The 26,796-nt window shown below is 44.2% G+C and overlaps 1 protein-coding gene and 1 pseudogene across 1 annotated transcript in view; one reads left to right on the forward strand and one right to left on the reverse strand.

The window, feature by feature from the left end:
• The window catches only part of NAALADL2 (N-acetylated alpha-linked acidic dipeptidase like 2), a 395,487-nt gene that overhangs the window by 88,541 nt on the left and 280,150 nt on the right, over window positions 1–26,796 (forward strand). The window contains exon 3 of the mRNA XM_066622267.1: window positions 6,613–6,732. Coding sequence (XP_066478364.1) covers window positions 6,613–6,732 — 120 coding nt within the window. The remainder of the gene's footprint in view (window positions 1–6,612; window positions 6,733–26,796) is intronic.
• LOC136646951 (5S ribosomal RNA) lies at window positions 25,691–25,810 on the reverse strand (annotated as a pseudogene).

The following is a 26,796-nucleotide window of genomic DNA, read 5'->3' on the forward strand; positions in this document are numbered from 1 at the left end:
TTCAAATACCAAGTGAGCATTACAGACTTAAAAGTATCTGGGAGCTTCATCTGCAACCCAGGAACATCTGTGAGGAAGTAGTTTTGGTTCCTTTCTCATTAGAAGCTAAGGAAGTCATGAAAGCATGGGCTGGAGCAGTTATCAGAGCTGGTAGGATTGGTTACGCTCTCAGCTAGTTCAGTTAGGAAGCTTTCCAGAGCTTGATCAGACTAGTTGGAGAACCACACACCCCTTTTTCTCCTGAAGTTTTGTGTGTGTCACTGGGCTTGCCCAGCAATCCCTGAAGCCTTAAAAAATTCCTTTGGGATTGTCTTTGGTTAGCTCCGTGTGAGCCCTAATTGGCATCTAGGACTTGGACTAGAAATAGATGCAATTTTCAATTAATCTAATATTGTGCAATGAACACGGTGTGTCAAAACTCTCAGGTGTTCTCTAAAAATATCCTAGCTGGTGTACCATTTCCAAAATGAAATGAGGGGCATTCACCGTTCACTAGACAGACCTGCGCAACAGAAGCCACATAGGAGTTATCAAATAAAACGTGAACCAATAATGTGGCACACAATATCTATGGGGCTAATATGAAACTAAGCTCTTGGTTTCAAGGTGCTTTTCTTTTAGCTCTCTTCTAAAGGGAGCTCTAGATGTCTGCATCATGAAAACAGATTTTTCAAAGGCTATTCAGGAAACATTGCAAACATTGTGAAAATTTGGTGACATCTTAGTTTTTATCATATTAATATAGAGATCCCTTAATAATAGTAATAATAATAGCAGGTATTTATATACCGCCTTTCTTGGTCTTTATTCAAGACTTTATTCAAGGCGGTTTACATAGGCAGGTTTTATTTAAATCCCTTATTAAATAGGGATTTTTAAAATTTCAAAGAAGGTTCTTTCTTTCAAGAACCACTACATTCAAGGTGTTTCATTCCGATCTGGCTTCACATTCTGGCCTCCATCCTCCCACGCTCAGAGCAGATGGAATTGCTCGGCTTCAGCTTGTCAACTGCTTCAAGGTCGCACGGTGCCGGTGGCCTCGAACTGGCGATCTTGTGGATGTTATCTTCAGGCAGACAGAGGCTCTACCCTCTAGACCAGACCTCCTGCCCTCCTGCCCAGATCCCTTGGTGAACCTTTTCCCAGAATCAATAAGCACAGAGGCCTTTGTGAAATTATCCTGCCGTATTTTGTCTCTAATTCTGACTTCTACTCTCCTAAGATCTAAATGATCTTAGATATTTGCCCCTAAAATGGTGCAACTTCGAGCCATTAAATTTAAAATTGTGGGAGATCAATATTTATTATTTGATGTAGCTTGACTCTTGACATACCATGTCAGCATGAGCTTGACTATGTAGACTTCCCACCTTGAATGTCACCTAGCTCAACCAGTAACTCTTTTTATGTAGATTGGTGTCTGGTACTTGGAAAATGAAATAGATGCCCTGTCGTACAGTATACAAATTGTTTGAATGTTTTTTTTCCCTAGAAAAGCTTTTTTCCCCCCTCTAGCAAGGGAATAACTGTGCATAGGTATGCATCTGTACTTATGTGCATACACAATAAATTCAGCACTTAAAACTCAGTCAGCAGTCACTACTCTCAGTAGTAAGACAGTTCACACCCACAGGAGACTGAAAGCAAGAAATATAACCCTTTCCAGTCAGCAAGTGGAAAAGATGTTTCCCTGAAAGCAGAAGACAGTGGCATAAGGATCATTGCTAGGGGTCAGAAAAGCATATTTAGCCACCTGCAATTCAAATTTGCTTTGACAAACAAGCAGTTTTTCATGAACTTGAAAGGCAGCACAGCGGGCACAAATTTACTCTTTTGTCTCATGTAGTGATTGTTATCACTGAGCGTCCGATTGACTTCCCCAGAGCTATATTATACCCTGCACATGCCTGATCTTGCCTGATCTCAGAAGCTAAGCAGGGTCAGGCTTGCTTAGTACTTGGATGGGAGACCGCTTGGAAATACCAGGTGCTGTAGGCTTATACCATAGTCTTTTGAGACTGAAGGTTGCCTACCATTTTCAGCCCTGCCCTTTCTCCAAGGAGTACAGGGCATCTCTCCTGTCTATCCTGCAATCTAACACCTATGGCACAGCTATTCAAACTGGGGCGTTGCGATGCCCCAGCCTGACAACCCTGGCCTCTGCCCCCTTAAGGGGCTGGGGCAGGGGGAAAGCAGCAATGCAATCCCCAGGATTGCGTCACTAAGGGGGGGCTGAAGGGACTGGGATGTACTCACCAGTCCCTGCAGCAGCCTGTCGGGGGGTGTGGGGAGCCCTGCATGAGCGTCTGCAGGGCTCCCCGATGTTCCAAAAGTGAAAGAAGTGGAGCGCCAGCACTCCACGTCCACTTTTAGAAGGCTGGAGGACTTTGCAGACACTTGCGCAGGGCTCCTTGCGTCGTCGCAGCTGGGCTGAAGCAAGGCTCACTGCACAAGCCGCCACGGAGACTGGATTCAGCCTCTGTGTGCCAGCAGGCACGGCTTGCTTGTGAGGTGGTGCAAATGTGCTTTACAGCACGTTTGCGACCCTTCTGGGCCGGCTCAAGGGACTTGCGCCAGCCCAATTTCTTCTCAGGATTTCGCCCTAAGTAGCTCTAATTGCTACTGGTATAAGTAGACCTATTTGGGCAGTGAAGCTTTACCTCTGGGCAAAGAAACAAATGTTTCTTTTCTCAGGTGAGACCTCCAGAACTCTCCCCCCCCCCCCGAAGGATGTGGTGCACACTCTGCTAGCATGGCTGCGTCGGTGGAGGTGAATTTAATTAGGATTGGGCCGTTAGAATGATAACAAAGTCTTTTAACACAGTTGCCATTTTAAGACTATAGTTTATCCTCCACCTAGTGCAAAACTGGAATTTTCTTTTGATACTTATGCTTTTCAGTCTGCAGATTGCATTTTAGAGAGTAAGTACCCAGTATGAATGTATAAGTTAAAGTGTTTAGTAGTTCCACAGTTTTAGGTATAAGAGGATTTACCTTTGCATATCTGATACTAAGCAGCAAGTATTTTTTTTTTCAGCAACTGATAAAAGGCTATGTTCTTCTTTGTTTTTTAAATAGCATTATTTTCCCCAAGGAAAGCCGTTTATCTGTACTTTCCTGCTAGTGATCCTGCTTTCCATATTCCGCATGTCTAAAGATCGGGATTATATCATTTTAACATCACTGGAAGTGAAAGCATCACTGAATCCACTCCATTCATTATGGTTGGATTTGTTGCACAAAAGTGCCGTGTTTCTAAAGTGCATTAATACCGTCTGCAGTACAAGCCCTGAATACTTTATTAACAGGAATAACAAGCCGTTTCTAGAAAACACTGCAGCAGTACATGTGCACTTTTAAAATGTTGGCATCACAGCAGCTCATACAACCTTGGGTTCAGGTAAGCATAAGAAAACTCAGAGCCTGTTTCCAAACACCTAGGAATCTAATGAGAGGAAAAATATCAGGTGAAAACAGAGCCTTTTTACCAAGTGGTGAATTGCTCTGGTGCCTGTGTAACCACTTGGCATGGAATCCTGCATCAATGTTCAGCATATGCTCCGGTGGGGGGCGGGGCCTGTTTATTAACATTGATCACTGTTAAACCACTGTGTCCCCTCCAACTCTGGTGAATGCCTTGCTAAAATGATCCTAACCTGACTCTCTAGTTTTCATTCTTCAGGGCTTAAGCTCCTTGCATGGTATCTCTAGGACTTAGATCCCTGAGTCAGTTGGCAGAGGCATCCTGACTGTATCATGTTGATGCACATGCATGAAAATTGCAGCAGCTGAGATAAACTTTAAAGCCTTGTTCACAGACTGTAAGGAAATTAGGCTTTTTCTGGTATATCTTCAGCCCAAAAGAACAAGTGGCCATTTGGTTTTGTAATCAGTGGAGAGCAGACTCTTACAGAGTAAAGTAGTACACCATACAGCAAGTGAAAGCACCTGAAATTGTGTGTGTGTGTGTGTGTGTGTGTGTGTGTGTGTGAGAGAGAGAGAGAGAGAGAGAGAGCATCTCCTTGGTATAAGAACAAGGGTGTCACCAAGTGTCCTTCCCTATTTTTACCTGTGAAATGGTAGAGGGCATGGTGCCAAGGACCTCTGTGTCCAGCCTCGTGTACAGGTGAGTAAGGGAGATGCCAAGGTAGAAATATTCAGAGCTCACCTTCTTCACTGTGCTTCCTCCTCTTCTGCACTTCTCTTTGTTAGCCACTAAGCCTTTGCTTATGAAGAATTTGCAAACTCTGCATCCTGCACAGGCCCGATCTCGTCTGATGTCGGAAGCTAAGCAGGCTCAGGCCTGGTTAGTACTTGGATGGGAGACCGCTTGGCAATACCGGGTGCTGTAGGCTGATACCATGATCTCAGAAGCTAAGCAGGGTCAGGCCTGGTTAGTACTTGGATGGGAGACCGCTTGGCAATACCGGGTGCTGTAGGCTTATACCATAGTCTTTCGAGACTGAAGGTTGCCAACCAGATTGAAAATGTTTTTAAAATAAAAAAAATTGACACAATGTACCCGGCTGTAGCCTCGTTTGCCCCCCACGTTTAGGCAACTTACGCAAGTTCAGGCAACGTATGCAATTTGCACCAACGTACGCAAATTTATGTCAGCATGTCATCTGCGGACTTGGAACATTTGCAGGTTTTGGTATCTGTGTAGGGTTCTGCAACCAGACCCCTGAGGATACTAAGGAGCCACTGTATACAGTTATGAAATATTTTGCTATACAAGGGATCCTGTATCCACGGTTTCACTTAGCCACAGATGTGGGGGAGCCCCCTGTATCCCCTGAACCTCCGGAACTCGGAATGCAGGTATAAAAAAGTCACTTCTGGTTTGTTCAGAATTGATGTTTTAATGCATGTAAGAGGCATTAGGAGGGCCAGGAAATTATTATATATGATGTACTATATATTGAATCAAATATTGGTACATCTAGTCTAATATTTTCTACTCTGAACAGCAGCAGCTCTCCAAAGCCACTTTCTTTTCCAGCTTGGCAATAGTCCTATGCAGACATTGTGAAACCATGTAGAGTTTTCTTGATTTCACAATGTCTGTGCATGTGCCCCGAGCCTCACTCTCACCACTACTGCCTTCCATGGCCCTGCCCCACATTCCCTTAGTGTTCCTAATTACAGTAAAGACTCCTCCCATGAACAGGAATAGTTAAGAGTACATAACTTCTGATAGAGTTGTCAGTGCAGCTATATACTGTCTACTGGGAGAGCAGAGGTCGGTAGGATGGGGACTGGACAATGGAGTGTACCAGGAGTGTGGGTGGGGCTTGCTAGTGTGCTCATAGATATTGTGGAACCGTGGAGACTCTCTACTGTGTCATTAGTCAACATCTGCATAGGACTATTGTTAATCAGAGGTTTCAAGAACTGAAGCTGGGACTTTTGGAATGAAAAGCATGTGTTTTACTTAGAAATGCTTCTGAAATTATCCCTATCCACCTGGTTTTGTTCCAGAAGTAGAGCTGATACATTAGGAAACATCCATTGTTTATATTTTATTTTATTTATACAGGTATTTATATACCGCCTTTCTTTGGTCATCAGATTTCTCCTCAGACTTTAATCCAAGGTGGTTTACATAGGCAGGCTGTTCTAAACCCCCCGTAGGGATTTTTACAATTGAATAGTTCTAGTCTTTCATAGAACTCCTCCCTCGTTCCAGCTGGATTCCTTCCCAATCTGGACTCTCTCTGGCCCTTCGCCTCCCACGCTCTACTTGACAGCAACTAATCTCTACCAGCGAGGGTCAGCTCATCAGTATATCAGTGCGTCATCAGTTCTCGGGTACCTCCAGTTGTTTCGAACTGGCAGCCTCAGATCTTCAGGCATACAAGGCGGCAGCTCTACCAACTGAGCCAGACCTCCTGCCCCTTTGCATTGTTCATTGTTCATTGCATTGTTCATTATGCCATTTTTTTGAACTTTTTACAGAGTGCTCTGCATGTGCAGTTTTCGGTTCTTGCAGTTAATTTGTCTCTCTTCCTCAAAATTATTTGCCCAATCACATTGAGAAAAAAGCAGTTTCAATGTGATTGTCCATATGATGGCATCAGGCTTATTTTTGTTTGATGTTTACCAATGTACATTTGTGTGAGTGATAGAGCACTGAGGAATTAAAAAAAAAACAACTGATTGTGATTTTATGACAATTTTTATATGGTAATTTGATGACCGTATGAAGATGCTTCTTCATGTGATGTTTTATCAGTGTGCAGAAATTCATGTACCCATCAATAAAATTTCATACACAGATAATCTTGAAGTAATCATACTTAGGATTACATCAAGATTGTGTTATTGCTGTGTTTTATCAATGCTCCTGTGTGTTTTTTCAACTTAGTGGGGAAAAGATGAAATGAACTGGAGGAACTAAAAGCTATGGCAACCTTTGCATAATAAATTTGAGAAATGTTTGTAGTTGTAAACCATTTTGAATATAAATATAGCATATGCAAATAAAATATGCATGTTTACTCACTATATATTTTGTGTGAATGAGCTCTCAGTGGGAATCAGTCATTTATCTAACCATGTGATGACGAGAACATGTTAATAAACAGTATCTATTTCTTTCTGTTGCTATAGGCTGAAGTCTTTGATGTGCAGTATGGGACTGTAGAAGATTTGCTCAGGATTCAAGGCATTACAAATGTTTCCAACAGAATTGCGCTTTTGAAACTAGGGCATTTGCCTCTGCTCTATAAGGTGGGTTATGAATTTATAGTAATTTATACTCATGAATCATCATTCTTTCTGCTTGCTGAATTGCAGCTATTACAATGACACCTAGTTCTGTGAATTGATCTCACAAAAGTTAAGTTGTAGTTAACTGGTTCTCTCCTGCAATTGCCTGCTGCAGGTTTTGCCTATTTCCAGTACAAATGTCCCATTCCCAGAATTTCTTTAAATGATTGTGATGCAGTGCAAATGCCCTCTCTCTCCCCCTCTGCAGGAGACAACTGCAAGAGACATATTTAGTTGACAAGAGACAAGGCAGATGACAAAAAAGTACAAGTTTTGATTCATCAGTGTGAAGCATACAGTTGAGGCGGCAATCCTAACCACACTTTCCTGAGAGTAAGCCCCATTGAACAAAATAGAACTTACTTCTGAGTAGACCTGGTTAGGATTAGGGTTCCGTTCCCAGAACTCACTTGGATGACAAAAATCGCATTAAAGCAAATGTATTTAAAAAACAATGTCTCTTCACTAGGCAATTTAAAACAGCCTTGCTAACCTTTGTGATGTAAAACAGAGTCATTAGGCAGACAATCAGTCAGTCAGTCTCTCTCACTTAGGGCACAATCCTAACCCCTTAGGCCAGTGCTTTCCAGCACTTATGCCAATGGGCTACAATCCACAATGTGTGCTACATCCACAGTTGGATGTCACTCACAGAGGCCTCCTCAAAGTAAGGGAATGGTTGTTCCCTTACCTCAGAGCTGCATTGCCCTTATGTCAGTGCTGGAAAGCACTGACAAAAGGGGTTAGGATTGTGCCCTTAGTCAGTCATCAGTCAGTCTCTCACTTAGAAAGGCTTCACTGCAAGCCAGTGACTCCTCCCTTCACCCAGAGCTCAGCACTGGGAAAGAATGCAAAGTGTTTATCTTTCTTTCACATGCACAGGGGGAAGGGAGGGCTTGCTTGCCTGAGAGTGAAGCTGTTCTAAGGCCTGGAGAGAGAATGATTGATGAATTGCCTACTGGCTGCCCTCTCCCCCATTAATGAGACTATTGTTAAACATCTTTTTTTCCCTTTAATTTAAAGGGCCCTTCTCATTGTGTTGAAATAAAACCGCAGGTGAAAAATCCGTGGATAGTTAGATTATACCCGTACTATGTAACCAGTAGAAATGTTACATTTGAAAAGCATGAATCCTTCACTATAACTCAGGGTGAAGGAAGAAGCAGTGTAACTGATTTAAAACTGATGATACAAATGTGTGTATCGGAAGGGCGGAGGGAGGTGTGTGAGTTACAAATTAATTTTTACCTAGTGTGTGCCATAAACAGAGACAAATTGAGAGCCATGTTCCTTAGTGAGTCTGATTTAACCCTGGAACATATCGTGGATGTATGTGCAGCAGAGGAAGTATCTACTTGTAGCCATGGTGCCCTCCAAGCTGGAGCCTGACAGCAGTTGTAGTAAGAGATGAACAGAGCTAAGCCAAGTTCATTTTTTTCTGCAGTCTCACATGGCATCATTTTACAAAGTACTCAGCAGCAAATCTTCCAGGAAGAGAAAAGGGCAGAGAAAAAGAGGAACTGCAAGCGATGATAGCAGTCAGATGGCTGTCTCCAACTGTCATGTGATCACTGATCAGAAATAGAAATCTCAATCTCAGACATCATTACTTGTCCTGTTGGAGATTCAGACATGCCCTGAGGTGAAGCTCAGCATTGCACACTGCCTGTCTAACCTCCAGCTTTTGGGATCTTACCAGGTCTGCTGGACTCCCTCCAAAATCCGAGGCTTCCAGCTGTCTGAAACCCAGTGGGTGTTCCAGGCATGGAAAATATGAACTGTAATAGAATAAAATGTCGACCAGAAGGGATAGCCAGATGGACCTCAACGAATGTCCACAAAGTATTTCACACTTCTTTCAATTATTTAAAAAAATAAATTCCTAATCCCCTCCCCAACCTATACTGTGTGTGTTGCCACAGTAGCGCATTCCGCATGGCTTCTTGTTCTCCAGACCTAGAAAATTATGTTCCACCACCAACCCACACATTCTTCACATATGTTGTCTCATTTATTAAATGCATTTATTTAAAATGTTCCTTAGATTCCTTAAAATCTATTTTAAAATTAGATCTTCTTGCCAAATCAGGTATTCAGGGTGGCTTACGCAACTCCATCAAAGACAACGGAAGACACAAATCCCAAAGCAGCAAAAGACCGCACAGCAGATGGGCAGCCCAGTCTAGGGCAGGGGAGGGCAGAATGGGGTGTTGGCCGAGGTGGGGGGAGGGCAGATCAGTTCCAGGAAGGGGGCAGGTTCGGTAGCAGTGGCCACTGAATTTTAGCCCCTTCCCAGATCTGATCCTGTGACTCAAATCCATGCAGACCTGTGCCAGTAGACCTCCATGACTGCTCTCACAGGTGCTTAACTCTTTCCTGAAATGTATTGGATCATAGCCATTGCCATTGCACCCATAGCAGTGGCATAGCTAGAGGGGGTGCAAAGCACTAGGTTTTGCAGGGAGCCTCACCACAGTATGCAAGGGTCCCCTCCCCCTGGAGCCATTCCAGATGGTGGAAACAGAATGGCTTTGAAGGGGAGGGGCTCCTTGCACACTGTGGCATGGCTCCCTGCAAAACTTAGTGCTTTGCACCCCCTCTAACTATGCCACTGGCCCATAGCCATTGCATCCAATTCATGGCAGCAGTTCTAAAAGGGCAGAGGTTTTGGATTTTGTAGGTAAGGAAGTGGTAGTTGCACCTGTGGCAACTAGAAAATTTGCACCTGTGGCAACTAGAAAATACCCTAGAATTCAAGCTGAAGGAAAACACAAAACAAAAACAACTCCTACCTTGTTTTGAACAGACATCACCTCAGCCTCAACATGTTGATTTCAGCTGAGGAAATTCAGCTATTTATCTAAATTATTTAGCTCCAATCTCATTATGTACATGAAAGGTCAGTAATCATTGTTGGAATTCAGTGTCTCTTCGGCAGCCTGGTGTGTTCATTTCATGCTGCATTTCAATGTTAAATGCCAGACATAATGAAACAGCAATCAGTGTGGATTTCTCTGTTTTTATCTAGAGCTTGAATAAGATATAAAGACAACAACACAATAAATGCTGTATGCATGAAATACAGAAGGCTACCGGTTTAAACATTTTGAACATGTCATACGGAGGCTAGGTTTTTAAAAATTGCTAGCCGGTGCTTTTTTGCTAGTCCGTGTTTTCTTTCTTATAAATTGTTTGCATTTTTGTCATCTCACCTTACTTTCAAGAAGCTCCAAGCATGAAGCATGTAGGCAGCACTAGAGGCTCTTACAGTGCAATACTTTCTTGCGCTGGAACAGGCAGGCCAGGAGACCTGCGCTGTAACCAGTGCAAGATAGGGCCCCAAAGTGACTCAGCCAAAGGTAAGGGGAAACTCTTCCCCATTACCCCTGGGTAGCCACTGCAGCCCAAATGAGTCTCCTCGAACTTGCGCCACCTCCAGAGGTGGCATAAGTCCAAGGAGAGCTTGTAGCCACTCTGCGCTGCTTGAGAATGGGGGTTGGGATCCAGCATAACTGCTGTGTCCCAGCCTCACTTTCTGCTCCTTGCCCATCCCCGAGACCACCCTCCATCTGCCCTCCCAATTCCCTGGAACCCTGCCCTTCAGGTCAGGTCAGGATTACACCCTTAGTCACTATGCTACACCAGTTCTCATGACTGGAGATGGGTGAGCTGGTTCAGGTAATTCTCTAAATCAGGGGTGCCCAAACCCCGGCCCTGGGGCCACTTGCGGCCCTCGAGGCTTCTCAATGCGGCCCTCAGGGAGCCCCCAGTCTCCAATGAGCCTCTGGCCCTCCAGAGATTTGTTGGAGCCCACACTGGCCCAACACAACTGCTGTCAGCGTGAGGATGACTGTTTGACCTCTCGCGTGAGCTGTGGTATGAGGGCTCCCTCCACTGCTTGTCGTCTGTGATGCAGTAGCAGCAGCAAAGGAAAAGCCAGCCTTGCTTTGTGCAAGGCCTTTTGTAGGCCTTGAGCTATTGCAAGACCTTCATTCATTCATATAAGTTCATCTTTAATATATTCATTTATGTAAACTTATGTAAATATATTCAAATTTTAAATGTAAAACTTTGGACACCCCTGCTCTAAATGATTCATAAATGATTTGATCTTTAGAAACAATAATAGGGGAAAATCACATCATTTACAAAACCATTTCAAGGTTTGGTAAATATCTTTGCCAGTTCTCTAATACCTCAAATATCTTCCCCCAGTCTTCCATCCCCTCAATTTATCCCAATGGCTGCAGAGTAAATCTTCCTGTGCTGCTTTCTACACACACCCCCCTTCCACCAGTCACTCTGGACGTTAAAGTGTCCTGCATTTGAGATCTTTTTTCTTTCATTTTTTTTTCATTTTTTCCAAACAGGAAAAGAGACAGATGTTGATGGGATTATGGTCTGTGTGAAGGCTAATACAATGGAAGACTTCACAAGGACCACAAGTCCTGTTAACACCTTCTCCATTATTTCTCTGTGTTTGGAGAGAAGGGGGAAATTGCCTAAAAGAATCTCATGGAGCAAAGTGCCCTTCTTCCAGAGAGACAAGAGGAGGAGAGATAGCAGCCTTCTGCTCTGCTGGGGAAAGCAATTGGTGTGTTTGGGGGATGGAAGGTTGATGGAGAAGACTGGTGGATTGGGATCAATATTATTGGATACTAGTTTGCAAACTGAATTTTAGAGGTTTGTCCTTCCTATGGGGTGGATGGTGGAGAATTTAGAATGTCTGAAATTCATTTTGTAATCTGAATCTGGGGAACTTTGGTTGTACCTATTGTTGGCTACTATTCTATAATGTCTTTCATACCAACACATGTGTATGTGTTAAGGCAGTGTTTCTCAAACTGTGGGTCGGGACCCACTAGGTGGGTTGCGAGTCAATTTCAGGTGGGTCCCCATTCATTTCAATATTTTATTTTTAATATATTAGACTTGATGCTACCATGGTATGTAACTGCATTTGGGGAAATGTTACAGACCTGTGCTTTTAACAAGCTACTATGTATGTTCTTTTAACAGTAATAGTAAATGGGACTTACTCCTGGGTAAGCGTGGGTAGGATTTCAGCCTAGGATTGTTAAAACTCTTCCTGCTTGATGATGTCACTTCTGGTCATGACATCACTTCTGGTGGGTCCTGAAAGTTTCTCATTCTAAAAAGTGGGTCCCAGTGCTAAATGCGTGAGAACCACTGTGTTAAGGTGAAGGTGTGGAATTATTGCAGTTTCTGCAGCTGAATCAGTTTAATGACAGAAAGTAAATCTTCCTGCACAAAGGAATATTTATGCGGTTATGCTCTTGCACTGAAATGCAGTTGCAGGTGGAGAAACTTCACACACACAACTGCCAAGCTGGAAAGCATCTTTGGATCAGGAAGTTTATAAACAAGTGTCTTAGTTTGACCCAGTGTGGTGAATGCAAATGATGTTCCAATGGTTATATATGTTCCTAATTAGGAGGGCAAGCAGTTTCAAGATTACATTGTCGGGCCAATTTATTATGAATAATATTTGCCAGTTGGTTATGTTTCTCACATAATCAATATTTCACAGTGTTGAGCTGCTTGCAGAGATGTGATCTATTGATTCAGTATGGTGATAACACTTATGGCATCTACATTATCTGCGGTTTCAATGATGAATTTGCTTGAGCTGGCTGAGAATGATATCTGAACTTGGATGAAAAATTAGAAATCCTTCTGTCCAGACACTGAAATTTCTTTCCTTGAGCATTTTTGCTGCTTCTGGTTTTTCTTCCAACATGAAAGGATATTCTTTATGCAGAAAATAACAATAAGTTGCAATCTTGTACGGCAGACCCCACTAACCAAAGAACATACTTCAACATAGTAGAGTCCAGCTTCCGACCCTATTGTGCCCAAAGCCCTTTTCAATATCTGGGTTCAGTGTGATTATAAAACACTGGGCAGGCAAGGAGAAAGACCTAGATGTGGTGTTTCTATCAGAGCTCAACATACAGCCCAATCCTATGGGCCAATTTGTGCTGCTGGAACAAGCAGCTTAAACATCTTTACAGCTGTCACAAATGCAAAAACATGGCAATACTTTTAGCAAGCCTCCAAACAAGCCATCTTTACTTCCTAGTACTCTTGTTTCTTTCTACCCTTGCTGAGAATGCATAGTCAAGATATTCTTTAAAAAGCCCAATCCTAATTTGCACCTGAATGGGAAGGCTGACTGGCCTACCCCATATCCAACGCGAGGTTGGGGCCAGAAGCGGCTCAGCCTGGGGCAAGGAGAACCACTTCCCCTTAACTCAGGTAATGCCGCAGCAGCCCCAATGGGGCTGCTCAGTTCTGAGCCACTTGAGTTGTTCTAGGCTGCCCAGGAATGGGGATAGGATCCGGCATAAGTGCCAGATCCTGGGCATGTTCCCCAACCCACTGCCTGCCCACGGGCCTGCCCACCCCACCCTGAAACACTTCCTCCCCACTGTTCCTTGTCCACCACCCCCCCCGTTCCCTACACCGGCCTAGTTTGGCCAACATGGGCTTACATCTGTGAACCAGCCTCCTTGCTCCTAAGTCAGTGTGAAAGTGCTGGAGGTCTGGTCTAGAGGGTTGAGCCTCCATTTGCCTGAAGATAACATCTGAAGGTCACCAGTTCGAGGCCACCGGCGCCGTGCGACCTTGAAGCAGCTGACAAGCTGAGCCAAGCTATTCCATCTGCTCTGAGCGTGGGAGGATGGAGGCCAGAATGTGCAACCAGATCAAGAAAGAAACACCTGAATGTTGTGGTTTCTTGAAAGATAGAAACCTTCTTTCAAATTGTAAAAATCCCTATGGGGATTTAAATTGCCTGCCTATGTAAACCGCCTTGAATAAAGTCCGAGGAGAAATCTGAGGACCAAGAAAGGCGGTATAGAAATACCTGTATTGTATTATTATTATATTATGACATTTCCCATGAAAAGACAGCATCCCTGCTGAAGTCCTAAAATGCTGCAAAGAGATCATCGTCACTGAGCTGCATGAAATCCTCTGTCTCTGCTGGAGAGAAGGTGGAGTACCTCAAGACATGAGGGATGCAAACATCATCACGCTGTACAAGAACAAAGGTGACAGGGGTGACTGCAACAACTACCGCGGCATCTCTCTCCTTAGCGTTGTAGGAAAGCTGTTTGCCCGAGTTGTACTAAAGAGGCTCCAGGTACTTGCAGAGAGGGTCTATCCAGAATCGCAGTGTGGATTCCGAGCCAACAGGTCCACCACTGATATGGTATTCTCCCTTAGACAACTGCAGGAGAAATGCAGGGAACAACGACAGCCACTCTTTATAGCCTTCATAGATCTCACAAAGGCTTTCGACCTGGTCAGCAGAGACGGCCTCTTCAAGATTCTCCCCAAGATTGGATGTCCACCCAGGCTCCTCAGCATCATCAGATCCTTCCACAAGGACATGAAGGGCACTGTTGTCTTCGATGGCTCCACATCAGACCCTTTTGACATCCGAAGCGGAGTGAAGCAGGGCTGTGTTCTTGCACCAACCTTGTTTGGGATTTTCTTCGCTGTCCTGCTGAAGCATGCCTTTGGAACTGCAACAGAAGGCATCTATCTCCGGACCAGATCAGACGGAAAGCTCTTCAACCTCTCCAGACTGAGAGCAAAATCCAAAGTCCAGCTGAAATGTCTGCGTGACTTCCTCTTTGCCGACGATGCAGCTGTCACTACCCACTCTGCCAAAGATCTCCAGCAGCTCATGGATCGTTTTAGCAAGGCCTGCCAAGATTTTGGACTGACAATCAGCCTGAAGAAAACACAGGTCATGGTTCAGGATGTGGACTCACCTCCCTGCATTACAATCTCTGAGCATGAACTGGAGGTTGTCCATGACTTTGTGTACCTTGGCTCAACAATCTCCGACACTCTTTCTCTCGATACCGAGCTAAACAAGCGCATCGGTAAAGCAGCTACCACGTTTTCCAGACTCACAAAGAGAGTCTGGTCTAACAAGAAGCTGACGGAACATACCAAGATCCAGGTCTATAGAGCTTGCGTCCTGAGTACACTTCTGTACTGCAGCGAGTCATGGACTCTTCGCTCACAACAGGAGAGGAAACTGAGCGCGTTCCACATGCGCTGCCTCCGACGCATCCTCGGCATCACCTGGCAGGACAAAGTTCCAAACAACACAGTCCTGGAACGTGCTGGAATCCCTAGCATGTATTCACTGCTGAAACAGAGACGCCTGCGTTGGCTTGGTCATGTCGTGAGAATGGATGATGGCCGGATCCCAAAAGATCTCCTCTATGGAGAACTCGTGCAAGGAAAGCTCCCTACAGGTAGACCACAGCTGCGATACAAGGACATCTGCAAGAGGGATCTGAAGGCCTTAGGGATGGACCTCAACAAGTGGGAAACCCTGGCCTCTGAGCGGCCCGCTTGGAGGCAGGCTGTGCAGCATGGCCTTTCCCAGTTTGAAGAGACACTTTGCCAACAGTCTGAGGCTAAGAGGCAAAGAAGGAAGGCCCATAGCCAGGGAGACAGACCAGGGACAGACTGCACTTGCTCCCGGTGTGGAAGGGATTGTCACTCCCAGATTGGCCTTTTCAGCCACACTAGACGCTGTGCCAGAACCACCTTTCAGAGCGCGATACCATAGTCTTTCGAGACTGAAGGTTGCCAATACGTCATATACATACGTCATGACATTTCCATGACAGTGATGGGCTGGCGCAAGGACTTGCACCAGCCCATCTGCTGGTCAGGATTCTGCCCAGAATGACTGTCCTATTAGCCCAAAATGATCAGCCCAAAATTATTAGTCCTGTTTGCGTGTTGTAGCTGATATGTTTAAGAGCGGTACATGTGGTCTGTGCTATATATATCTGAGGAGTCCAGTCCCCAGGTTGAATTTTAAAATGAATTCGTGTACTGTAATTCACATGAAAACATGCATATGCAGACACCCCTATGTAAATGCAACATGGCATGGGACTAGCCCAAAGGAACCCATTTTCTGCTGGTGGAACAGTTGAGGATTCCTAAGGCATCAGTTTCAGTAACTCCAAAATCTGGACAAAAATATCAGCCCTGTTAACTTTCCATGGGCCAATAAAGACCTGGTGCTGAGATTGCCTTGTTGAAGGTTAGTATGGAATTTGGAAGGTGCATAGAAATTGCTAGAAGAAGTCTTGGCTAACTTAATCTAGATTAATGCAATATTTCTGGTTGCCGAGAAGAGTATTTGCATTTTGTGAAGGTTATAGGAATGTCTTCATAGGTAACATGTTATTTGAAGGGCTCTCCCATATGTTATTATGTTTGTATTATAAGAACCTTTCCCCATAAGACTAACAAGAAACCTCCAAGTGTCCTAGAAATATACTCATTCGTGCACACAATTATGCATGCGCACACTGCCTTTAATACCTTGCCAGACTTATCTTTTATTTCTAAGTCAATCTGGGCTCCCTCTGTTTAGGAGCTGTTTGTATTGCCTTTTTTTTTTTTTATAGTGTTCAGTTACATGTGACTTTTTGCGATATATGGTATCTGTAAGGCAAGTGAATCAAGAAGCTCGTTGTGAGTTGGTCGAGTCATTTCTCCAACGGAAAGTTTATATCATAGCCTCCAAGGAGAAAAGATAACATTTAATTCACTTTACTACTTGACCTTGTCTACTATCGTATAGCACTGCGCTGGCTGCGAGATGCTCGGCGAGTTCAGAATGTGCTGATTCATGGGATACTCAGATTCCATTTTTAAGGCGTCTTTATGACAAATCGGAGATTAATTAGCCCCGGGAAACTGACAGCTGGAGGAATTGCTCTTCTTCTTTAATAACCATGTTTATCATCCTAGTGTCAAATTTGCCTCCAGCTATTTAGTTGATCATATAAATGTGTGATGAACCGGACCTGCTGCTTTTGGCATCAGATAAATTTTGAGGTTTACAGATATATTCGTTGGTGCTCACTGTGCCTTTCCAGGGGAGCACCTTCTGCAAGATGTATTGTATGCATGAAATACATTTTTTTTTCCTTTCAAAAATAAAGGATGGATCGCCCTATACAGACATAACACTTAGGGCTCAATCCTAAACCACAGCAGTGCTGGCAACCGGTATGCTGTCCCGGCAAAACACCGTTGTGCGAATGCCATAAGACACTTTGCTGCCGGCAGTGAGGCTGCTTCACCAGTGGTAAGGCCAGCACTAGTTGGTACTGGGTCTCAGTGCCAGGATGACCCATTGCTGGAGCACCAGCAGTAAGTATCCCCATTAGGTTTCAGGGAGGCTTACCAGGGCAGGGGGAAGGTGAGGAAGGGGGAGGGCAGGCTTGAGGGAGGATCAGACCCAGGAGGGAGGCAGTGACAGTGCCAAAGGCTGCTGCCATATCCTATGCCCCCTCCTAATCTGTGGAGCCCTACATGGGCTTGCTCAGTTCTGCGCCAGCTCAAGAGCTGGTGCAGCTCCAAGGAGATCCATTGGGGTCACTTGGACTTGACACGGGGTAAGGGAACATTTGTTCTCTTACCCCAAGGAGACTACAGTGGCTGCCCCAGCCCTGCAGGATACAGCAGTGGCCATTTCAGCACTGCTGTACCTCGCGCTGCCTCCAGAGCATAGGATTGGGTTGCCCATCATTGTTTATTTTCAAAGTAACCCAATGCTAGGCATGCCTACTCTGAGGTAAGTCCCGTGGAGTACAGTGGGATCTACTCTCAGGTGAGCATGTATAGGATTGCAGCCTAAAACAAGGGTTATGTCTGAATACCTAAAACTGTTGTTCAACTTGGCTATAAAACATCATTAAGATGACCATGCTTAAGCATCATGTTTGCACCAAGCAAAGCCAGGACTGTGTAAGTTTATACAGGAGGGGTTGTAGGTTTTTTAAAGCTTCTTCCAAGCATAGGACCGAGGTGGTGTGCCCATCCTCATGAAAGCACTAACTGCACTGAACATCATCATCATCATAATACAGGTATTTCTATACCGCCTTTCTTGGTTGTCAGATTTCTCCTCAGACTTTAATTCAAGGCAGTTTACATAGGCAGGCTGTTCTAAACCCCCGTAGGGATTTTTACAATTGAAGAAGGTTCTATCTTTCAAGAACCAAAACATTTCAGATTGATCTTTTATGATCTGGTATCACATTCTGGCCTCCAGTTTCCTCCCATGCAAGCTGACAAGCAGCTCCTTCATCTCTCACATGGAGGGCAGCCAAGATGCTTCTTCGCTCACACCAAAGAGCAGGTGGAATAACTCGGCTCGGCTTGTCAGCTGCTTCGAGGTCTCGCCATTCACGGTGCCGGTGGCCTCGAACTGGCGACCTTCGGATGTTATCTTCAGCCAAACGGAGGCTCTACCCTCTAGACCAGACCTCCTGCCCACAACACAAGATGGGTTCTGATGCCACATAGCCCAAGGACAGGACTGGTATGAGGAGTCAACCAGGTCTGGCACTGGCTGAAGGCTCCCTTCCAACATTTGGTCAGGCCAACCCCTCAACTCTCACTGCTTAGAAAAGAACAGCAGTTGGCAGTGGTAGTGCCCAGCGTGCCATCAGGGGGCTGGTGTTGCAAGTTGTGCTTTTAAATACATGCAACATGCATACATGTTGGAAAACTAATTTGGGATCTTGTATAGGGCCAATGCCACTGCTCAGTGGCTTGGTGCGGAATGAGAAGGGAGGGAAGGGTGAAAGATGCCACAAAGCAAACTTTACTCTTACTACTGAAACTAATGGGGGAGGGGAAGTCAAAGTAAAGCAATGCAATGTCTATTGACCATTCATATACCAGTAAGTCCTAAGCTGCAGAGCAAAGAAAGCAAGAAAAAGGAACATAAGAACATAAGAATAGCCCTGCTGGAACAGGCCATAGGCCCATCTAGTCCAGCTTCCTGTATCTCACAGTGGCCCACCAAATGCCCCGGGGAGCACACCAGATAACAAGAGACCTGTATCCTGGTGCCCTCCCTTGCATCTGGCATTCTGATACATAGCCCATTTCTAAAATCAGGGAGGAGGAAGGGTGACCTTAGAAGAGGGGTGCGTAATGGCACAGGCTTGTGAGGGAAAAGGAGGGGCATATGTAGGTTTTTGAAGAGATCTGGGATTAGGGAAGTGAGAGTTGCAGGGTATAAGGAAGGAAGGAAAAGGGAATGAACCTGAGGTATTGGAGAAAAGGGGATCCTTTTCCTGTCCTCTATAGTAGCCCTTCCTACAGTCAAAGGCTGGCATTTTTTTTTTCTGATGGGCCATGAACCAGCACTAGATAGATTGAGGGGCGGGCAGGCTGGCTGGCAGGCAGCCAGCCAGCACATTGGCTTACCTGGTCCTTCCTTCTTCCTTTTCTGCTTCTCAGAGCCTTTCGCAAGGCTTGGCAAGCATCCAATCCTGCATCAAGCCTCAGGAAACTTTGCGATGCTGGAAGAAGGAAGCCCCAGGAGACAAGCCTCAGGCCAGCAGGCGATGACCCGTGGACTGGCAACCGGTCCCCAGACCACTCTTTGAGAAGCACTGCTCTAGTGCAGTGATTCTCAAACTTTTTAGCACCAGGACCCGCTTTTTAGAATGACAATCTGTCAGGACCCATCGGAAGTGATGTCATTAATGTTGACTTGATGTCATCAAGCAGGAAATTTTAACACCCCTATAAGACAACATCAAATCAAATTAATTAAGTAAAATAAAAGTTTACAATAACTAGAAGTTTAAAAAATTATTTAAAATAAAGAAGGACCCTCCTAACCCTCCCAAGCAGTTGCTGATCAGTTTTAAAAAAAATTCCCCAAACATCCAAAAGGCTGCAGTCCTATCCACGCTTACCTGAGAGTAAGCCCCACTGACTATAATTGTTAAAAGCATATACATAGTAGCCTGTTAAAAACACAGATCTGTACCATTTCCCCAAACGCAGTCACATACCACCAATTCTAATATCTTAAAAATAAAATGCACATTGAAATGAATGGAGATCCACCTGAAGTTGGTTCACAATCCACCTAGTGGGTTCTGATCCATATCTGAGAAACACTGCTCTTGGTCAGGGGTGTCAAACATAAGGCCTGTAGGTCGAATGCAGCCCCCAGAGGCCATTTATCTGCCCCCCCCATTATAATTGGGCTCTCCCAACTTGATAATTGGGCTCTTTCATATCTTGAAAATATGAACTAGATTTGCCCACTTTCTCTTCTGTAATTTGCAGCTAAGGAGTTTCTATGTGAGAACAAAGTGCCTATTTCTGGCCATCATCTGCTTAATGATGTCACTTCCAGCCCTCCGCAGGTGCCATGAATGCTACTGTCAGCCCTCTGTATGAAACGGGTTTGAAACCCCTGCTCTAGGATATAACCTGCCCCTCCCTGTTTGTGGTCTGCAGTGTTAGTGAGCATCCCCTTTCCTCCCTCATCTAACAGCCCAATCCTATCCACACTTTCCTGGGAGTAAGCCCCATTGACACGAATGGGACTTACTTCTGAGTAGACATGCATAGGCTTGGGCTGTCAGTCATTTAGAAATATACTGAACAACACTGGCCACTACCACCAAGTATTAAGACCCTACCCCAAAATTTTGAAAAATGTCAAGGCCCTTCCCTAATGGAACCATTAACTGCCTCCATTTTCATCATTTGCAAATGGAGAGAGTATTTGCATCAACCCTTGCCTGGACTTATGTGTCTGCCTGCCTGCTGGAAGAAGAGAGAATGTGTCTAAGTGGTCAGAGGAACTGGTATCTAAAAAATATAGGACCCTCATATTCTCAAGTATTGCTGTGTTTTTTGGCAGTGTTAGCCATGCCAGAGTTGTAAAGAACTTAAATTAGACTCACAATTTGCTATGGTTCTATAGAATAGTTTTAGCCTCAGTGCCCTTCTTGTTTCTAAGTATAGCAAGTAACTATATGGAATGACAGTGAGATAATGAAATCCTCTCACCTGTTCTCAAACATGGCCCGTCCTGTGCTAGCCTGCATGGTGCAGGGTTGCTGATGCAGCCTGCAGGCCAGTTGGGAACTAGGAAGCCCAGGAAAGGTAAGTAAAGAAAACTTTGACTTCCTTCTTCAGCCACTGCCTGGTCCCCTATGGGACTCCTTAGAGCTATGCCAGGATGGAATGGGGCAGCAACAGGGAAAGGGGTGGGTGGATCAGGCCCGGGGGCGGGGGTGGGATCAGCAGCACCAATGTGCACCATATCCAAACCTCCTTCCTGGTCCTGATCCACCAGCACAGATCAATGCAGTTTTGAGCCAGTGATATTGCTGGCACAGGTATGAGTTGTCCCATTGTGCAGGCTGGGGCATACCCTGTAGCAAAGGGACAAATGTCCCCTTACCCGGAGGAAATCTCCAGCAGCCCAAAATCCTCTGCAGGACGAAACATAGCCCACACCAGCGCTGCTGCACTGTCATGCAAGGATTTGCATTGGCTTGGGCTGTTAATGTAATATATAGTTTGGCCCTTGGATTCTATTCTGGTGACCGACTTCCTTTGTAGATATGGTTTATGTTAATATTTACATCCAGTTAAATAAAATGCAGATGATTCATTGTACATTGAAATCTTGATTTAACGGACTAATAGGGAGAGTGTCCATTAATGCCAAAAACCTATTAAACCCAATTACATTTATGACGTGTGTGCGCAAAACATATTGATTGGTTTTTAAAGACGCAGACAACGTCCTATATTTCCAAACATTGCTAAATCGTCTGTTAAATCTAGGGCTTCTGTCAATTAGTGAATCAGTTAAATCTGCACACATCTGAATGGGGAGAACAATTGTTCCAACAAAAAAAGAAAATACTGCAGAACAGGCCCAATTTTTGTTCCTCGTTCTGTCTTGTCCAGGAGGCAGTGACTTGTACAATTGTGCTTGTTACCTTCTACGCTTGTATTTGACACGTTATATCTTATGCTGTCCAGTTAGCTTTTTAGTCAATCAGTACCTTTTTACCTGATTAATCTAACCAGTGACTCAACTAAAAGATGCCACGCTCATTTATATGTACATACATAAGCAATATCTATCCAATTGCACATTAGATGGCAGTGCAGGTTTTTGTGCAACTCAAAGATTGACAGTTTTCTCATTAGGCTTCCAAATATACATATTCCTGTGTTATCCTCTGTAATTGCACTTTCTCTCTCTTAAAGAAAATGATGTATTGATTTTAATTCTTTGCAAATAGCTGGCTGAGATGCCCACACAAAGGGCGGTTTAGGTGCATGTGTGAGCAACAGATTGATTGAACACTGCAGTGAGTAAATTTAGTGCCATTTGCTCAGGGATCTACGCTTTATTTTGTCCGATGATGAAGTTCTTACAGGAGAGTTTTCTGCACATAAGTTGCTTCCATTCCTTTTACTTGGTCTCATAAGCCCTAAACCTGGTTTCTAAGATGTTAAGTTAATAATACTGGTTTCTGTGAGCTTTTCTTAATGTCCTCAAGATATGCAACTACCTCTGTTGTATCTAGATTAGAATGGCAACCATCCACCCTGTGCAAAAGTCATGCTATTTGGCCCCTTTAGTAGTAGTTCATGGTGAAGGAGAAACACTTGTATATACATTTACATTCCTTTCTCCTACAAAAAAAGATTCAAATATTCCTTACTTATTCTGCAATTAATTTCCATATCCATATGTTTTCAATGTCCATATGCAGCTTATGATGTTCAACTTTGTTTATGACACATAAATCTACTAATGTGTGCAGGAATTATATTCAGAGATTGTAGTAAAATTCAGAGCCATATTTTATCATGCTGGTCCCCTGCTGACATTATCACTCCAGATCATCCTTCCCTCTCTAAAATTCACAGAGTAATAAAATAACCTGTGCAATATCCATCAGCATAAAAAGCCCAGATGGTTTGAGCTTGGAGATTAAAGCACAGAGATTACAAGAGACATAATATATAACTTTTTCACATACACTCCCCTCCCCAACCCTAGGGAGATGGTAAAGGGAAGAACCAAGAATTGACTTTGCATGTATTTTCTGAAAATATGTAGTGATACTTGGAAAATAATATGCTTATTGTTAACTGGTGAAAATCCTCTGCAGAGTTGGCAGTTGGCAAAATCTGTATTCTTAGAACCTTTGTTAGGTCATATAGCCCTAGGCTCAGTAAACAGATTCATCCTATTTATTCTGCTTGTTGCTATTGTGGCACCTCTGTTGCCTGACAACCTTTTTTATTTCTTTTTATTTGAATGCAGGAAGCATTACATGTTTTTGTTTATCTGTGTATGTGGCACTGGGTACCTGCCAGGAGAACATGACCCAGAGCAGTACCGTAACTTTGAAAAAGAGACTCCAGATCCCCTTTCAGAGAAGTCACACACACACACCCCTTCCAAAATCAGACCATCTTGGAAGAAGCTTTGCCTGACTTGTTTCTTCAAATATTCCATGGGTGGCCACATCTTGCTTGTACACATTTAACCCTGTGAATGGAAGCCATCACCTGAGAATTTCCTGACGAAGTAAACAAAATCATTTGCAACACAGAAGAAAGGTATCCAGTCCCAGCTGTCCTCACCAACTCCATGGTCAAATTTCAATGGAGTCCCTGCTTGTGAAGCAACTTCAGAGTTTATCATGCGTTCTTTGCTGCACCCTTCTTAATGTAGTGGCATAGTGGCACCCAGTTAGGATTGGGGATATGCAGTCAAAGGCTAACAGGCCACAAAAGGGTCACCCGTGATGCTCCCCCACCCACAAAAGATCCCTTAGGAGGCTATAGGAAGAAAAAAGTATAAAAGGCTGTGTCACAGGTCCCCATGTGTCTTCGTTCTTCCTTTGTTCACGGCCTTGATGTTTGTTTCATTGTTTTTTGACCCTTGTGTCTTATCCCTCATCTGCCTGCCTCCTTACCAGTGTGTTTGTTTCACTGACTGGTGCTGCATTAAGCTACCTCCATAACAGATGCTACCCAAGAACCACTGTGCCAAGCTGTGATTGGCACAGTAGCCACCTTTTTTTTTCTCCTTTCCAACCTTCTTTCCCACATTGAGCATGACTGAAACCATAGTCAGGGCCAGCCTTAGGGCAATTTGACCAAATTGGGCCCCATGCCTCGAGAGGCCTTACCCTGGGGAACCTCACCCTCTAGCTGATGCTCCAGCACAGAATCTTTCATGCGGAGGCATCGCAAGGACTGCGCAGCCCTCCCGCATGCCCCTTGGTCTGGAAGCAGTGGGTGATGGCATCATTACATCACCACCACCTACTTATGGGTGCCATGCTTTGCAAGGGGTACCATCAACCCTGGGCTTGCTGCTGTTGCTCATTCCGGTAAGGGGGCCCTGCAAAAATGATTTGCATTGGGCCCTGCAGCTCCCAAGACTGGCCCTGGGTGGGATGAAGAGCCATCCCTTTTGGTCGTCTTGCAACATCCTTCTTTTCCTAGGAAGGCAGGTCTGTTATCTTGCTGTCCTTTGCTCCTGAAGTCAGCTAGTGCTGCAGCCTTCAAATCGACCCTCACAACTCCCCTCTATCTTTCTTGGTCTCACATGCAGTCAAATTGATGATACGTTTATGGCCCAATCCAATCCTCACTGTCCCAGAACACACACTGTGGCAGCACAAGGCCCTTTGTGGCATCTCCAAACCCAGCCTGCCACTGCATGCTTCTGGGTCTGCCACAAATGGGAGAACAAGGCAAGAGACTGCTGTACGAGACTGCCTGTGTGAGGGTGGCATCTTCTGGGGGGCCATGGTCCATGTGCCATCACAAAATGGTTAAACTTGTCATGGATGCTGGACAGGGACTTTCCTGTAGTGGCCCCTGGATATGGAACTCTCTTCCATAGGAGATAAAGGAAACCCCTGTCTCTTGCCCATCTTTTCAGTCAGTCATTTTTTCCCATCTTTTCTGTCAGTCTTTAGAGATGAAGAATGACTGCTGTTTAAGGCAGGCATGCTATGATTTTTTTCCCCCATCTCTGTTACTTGCATTTATTTTTGCTTTCAATGAGTTGTTTTTATTGTTTCAAATAAATTTGGTTAGCCACCTCGGGGAACGATTGAAATAAAAGTCGGGATAGAAATGCAAATAAATAAAGTGGAGGAGAGGGATGGAGTGATCCAGGCTGGAGCTGGTGGTAAGAAGGTTTTACAGAGTGGTGAAAGTGATTGAGGGTGTGGTAGCAGGGGGAATCCAGGGAATATTGGAGTGGAGGGGGGGGGGATTTTGTGCACCATGAAAACATGGTGAAACACTGAGAGAAAACAGTGATAATGAAATAAAAACACATAATACCACTTTTTGCACTGGCATTTTTGTTAAAAAAAACAAAAAACAAGACCACCAAAATCTGTGGGGAAAAAAATTAAAACCATTTTATTTAATGGGAGGTGGGTGCATGGGCAATGACTGTGGCTGGATCTACTGACACTATGCACTGCTTACGCTTTTGCACTTTTAAAACAATTATATTTTATAATGTAAATTTTGAATAAAAACACATAATGCTGCTTTCTGCACTTCTAACTTTTGGAAAACAATGAAATCTGCGGAGGGGGGGAAATGTTTTCTCTTGCCTCTAATCATAAGTTATGAGGGTCACAATGTACTTTGATCCTAGGGGGCAGTGGCCTGTGTCTGACACCCTCCCCAACACGTTCTTATTATGCCTGCTTTCTACATTGAACACCTTTTCTAATCTTTGGATTTACAATTTCCTTCATTGCTTTGATTTCAGCAGTGCGTTCAGATTAGGATTCCTTTAAGAAAGTCCACTGCCTTTCACTATTAATAGTCTGAACAATTCCCATAGTACTGTTCCCACTGTATAAACTGCTTGACAATTCACATCACGTTTAGTCTAACAAGATCAGTGTGAGAAGCTCATAGAGCCCCATTTTTATCCCCACGGCAACCTTCCTTTGCTGTTTCTGCCCCTACTGGTTGGCAACCTTCATTCTCGAAAGACTATGGTATAAGCCTACAGCACCCGGTATTCCCAGGCGGTCTCCCATCCAAGTACTAACCAGGCCTGACCCTGCTTAGCTTCCGAGATCAGACGAGATCAGGCATGTGCAGGGTAACAGTTGCTAAATTCTCACTGCCTCTTAGCAAAGCTACTGTACTTTGGGTAGGTCACCTTGGAGTGGCTGAGTCTTCTTTATTGCTTCATCTACTTCAATACAAAGGTGTGAGGATATGTAAGGAACTGATGTGAGAGTGGCACAGAACCACTCCATGAAAGATGATCAAACCAGATGTTAGATCAGTGTCTGCACTGAGATCCTGTTTGCATCTTTCTTTGTTCTCCACCACATGTGGAACAGGATGGATGAACCATGTCCCATTTGTCCTCAAAAGCCTGTGAGTAAGAGTGCTGCTGACAGTCTGCAACGTGTCCAAGGTCATCTAGCGAGTTTCATGGCTCAGGATGGATTTTAATCCGGATCTCTTTGGCCAGAGTCTTTTTGGCCAGTACCCCAGATCGTAGACCTGCATGTACAGAATATCCTGTCTTATTGCAGAAAGTTGCAACAGATGATATCATCTCCATTATTAATCTTTGTTAGAAATTCTTGTAATAACTTTCTTTTGTTTATGGTAATAAATCAGCGTCTCTCCTTCCCCATACTCAGTAACAGCATTTTCCTGCGATATCCCATTGCAACTCACACCCATTTTATCAATTTACACTGTATGTAATTGGAAAAATAAAGAACCTTCCGCAGCTGTCTTCAGGGACGAAAGCAGGCTGTAGTCACTGATGTGTGAATGCAAGTAGCACTTTTCATACATTTTTGCCATTATAGAGAATGTCGGTTTGTGGGGTTTTTGTTTGTTGTAACCTAGATTTCTGCATCAAATTATCAGCAGTAGCATTGGTTAAAATATAATGGCCATTTGCAATTTTAAATCCTTCGAGCATTGTGGCACATGAAACCATTAAACCAGTGCTAAGTATGCTTAACAAAATGAAGCACCTTCTCTCTTAAAGCAAGTGCAAAATACACATGTGAATAAAATTACCATCTTAACCCCATAATTTTCAAACACTGTACTTTCAGGCAGCCTTTTACCCCACTG

The sequence above is a fragment of the Tiliqua scincoides genome, chromosome 3 (assembly GCF_035046505.1).
Source record: "Tiliqua scincoides isolate rTilSci1 chromosome 3, rTilSci1.hap2, whole genome shotgun sequence".
Lineage (NCBI taxonomy): Eukaryota > Metazoa > Chordata > Lepidosauria > Squamata > Scincidae > Tiliqua > Tiliqua scincoides.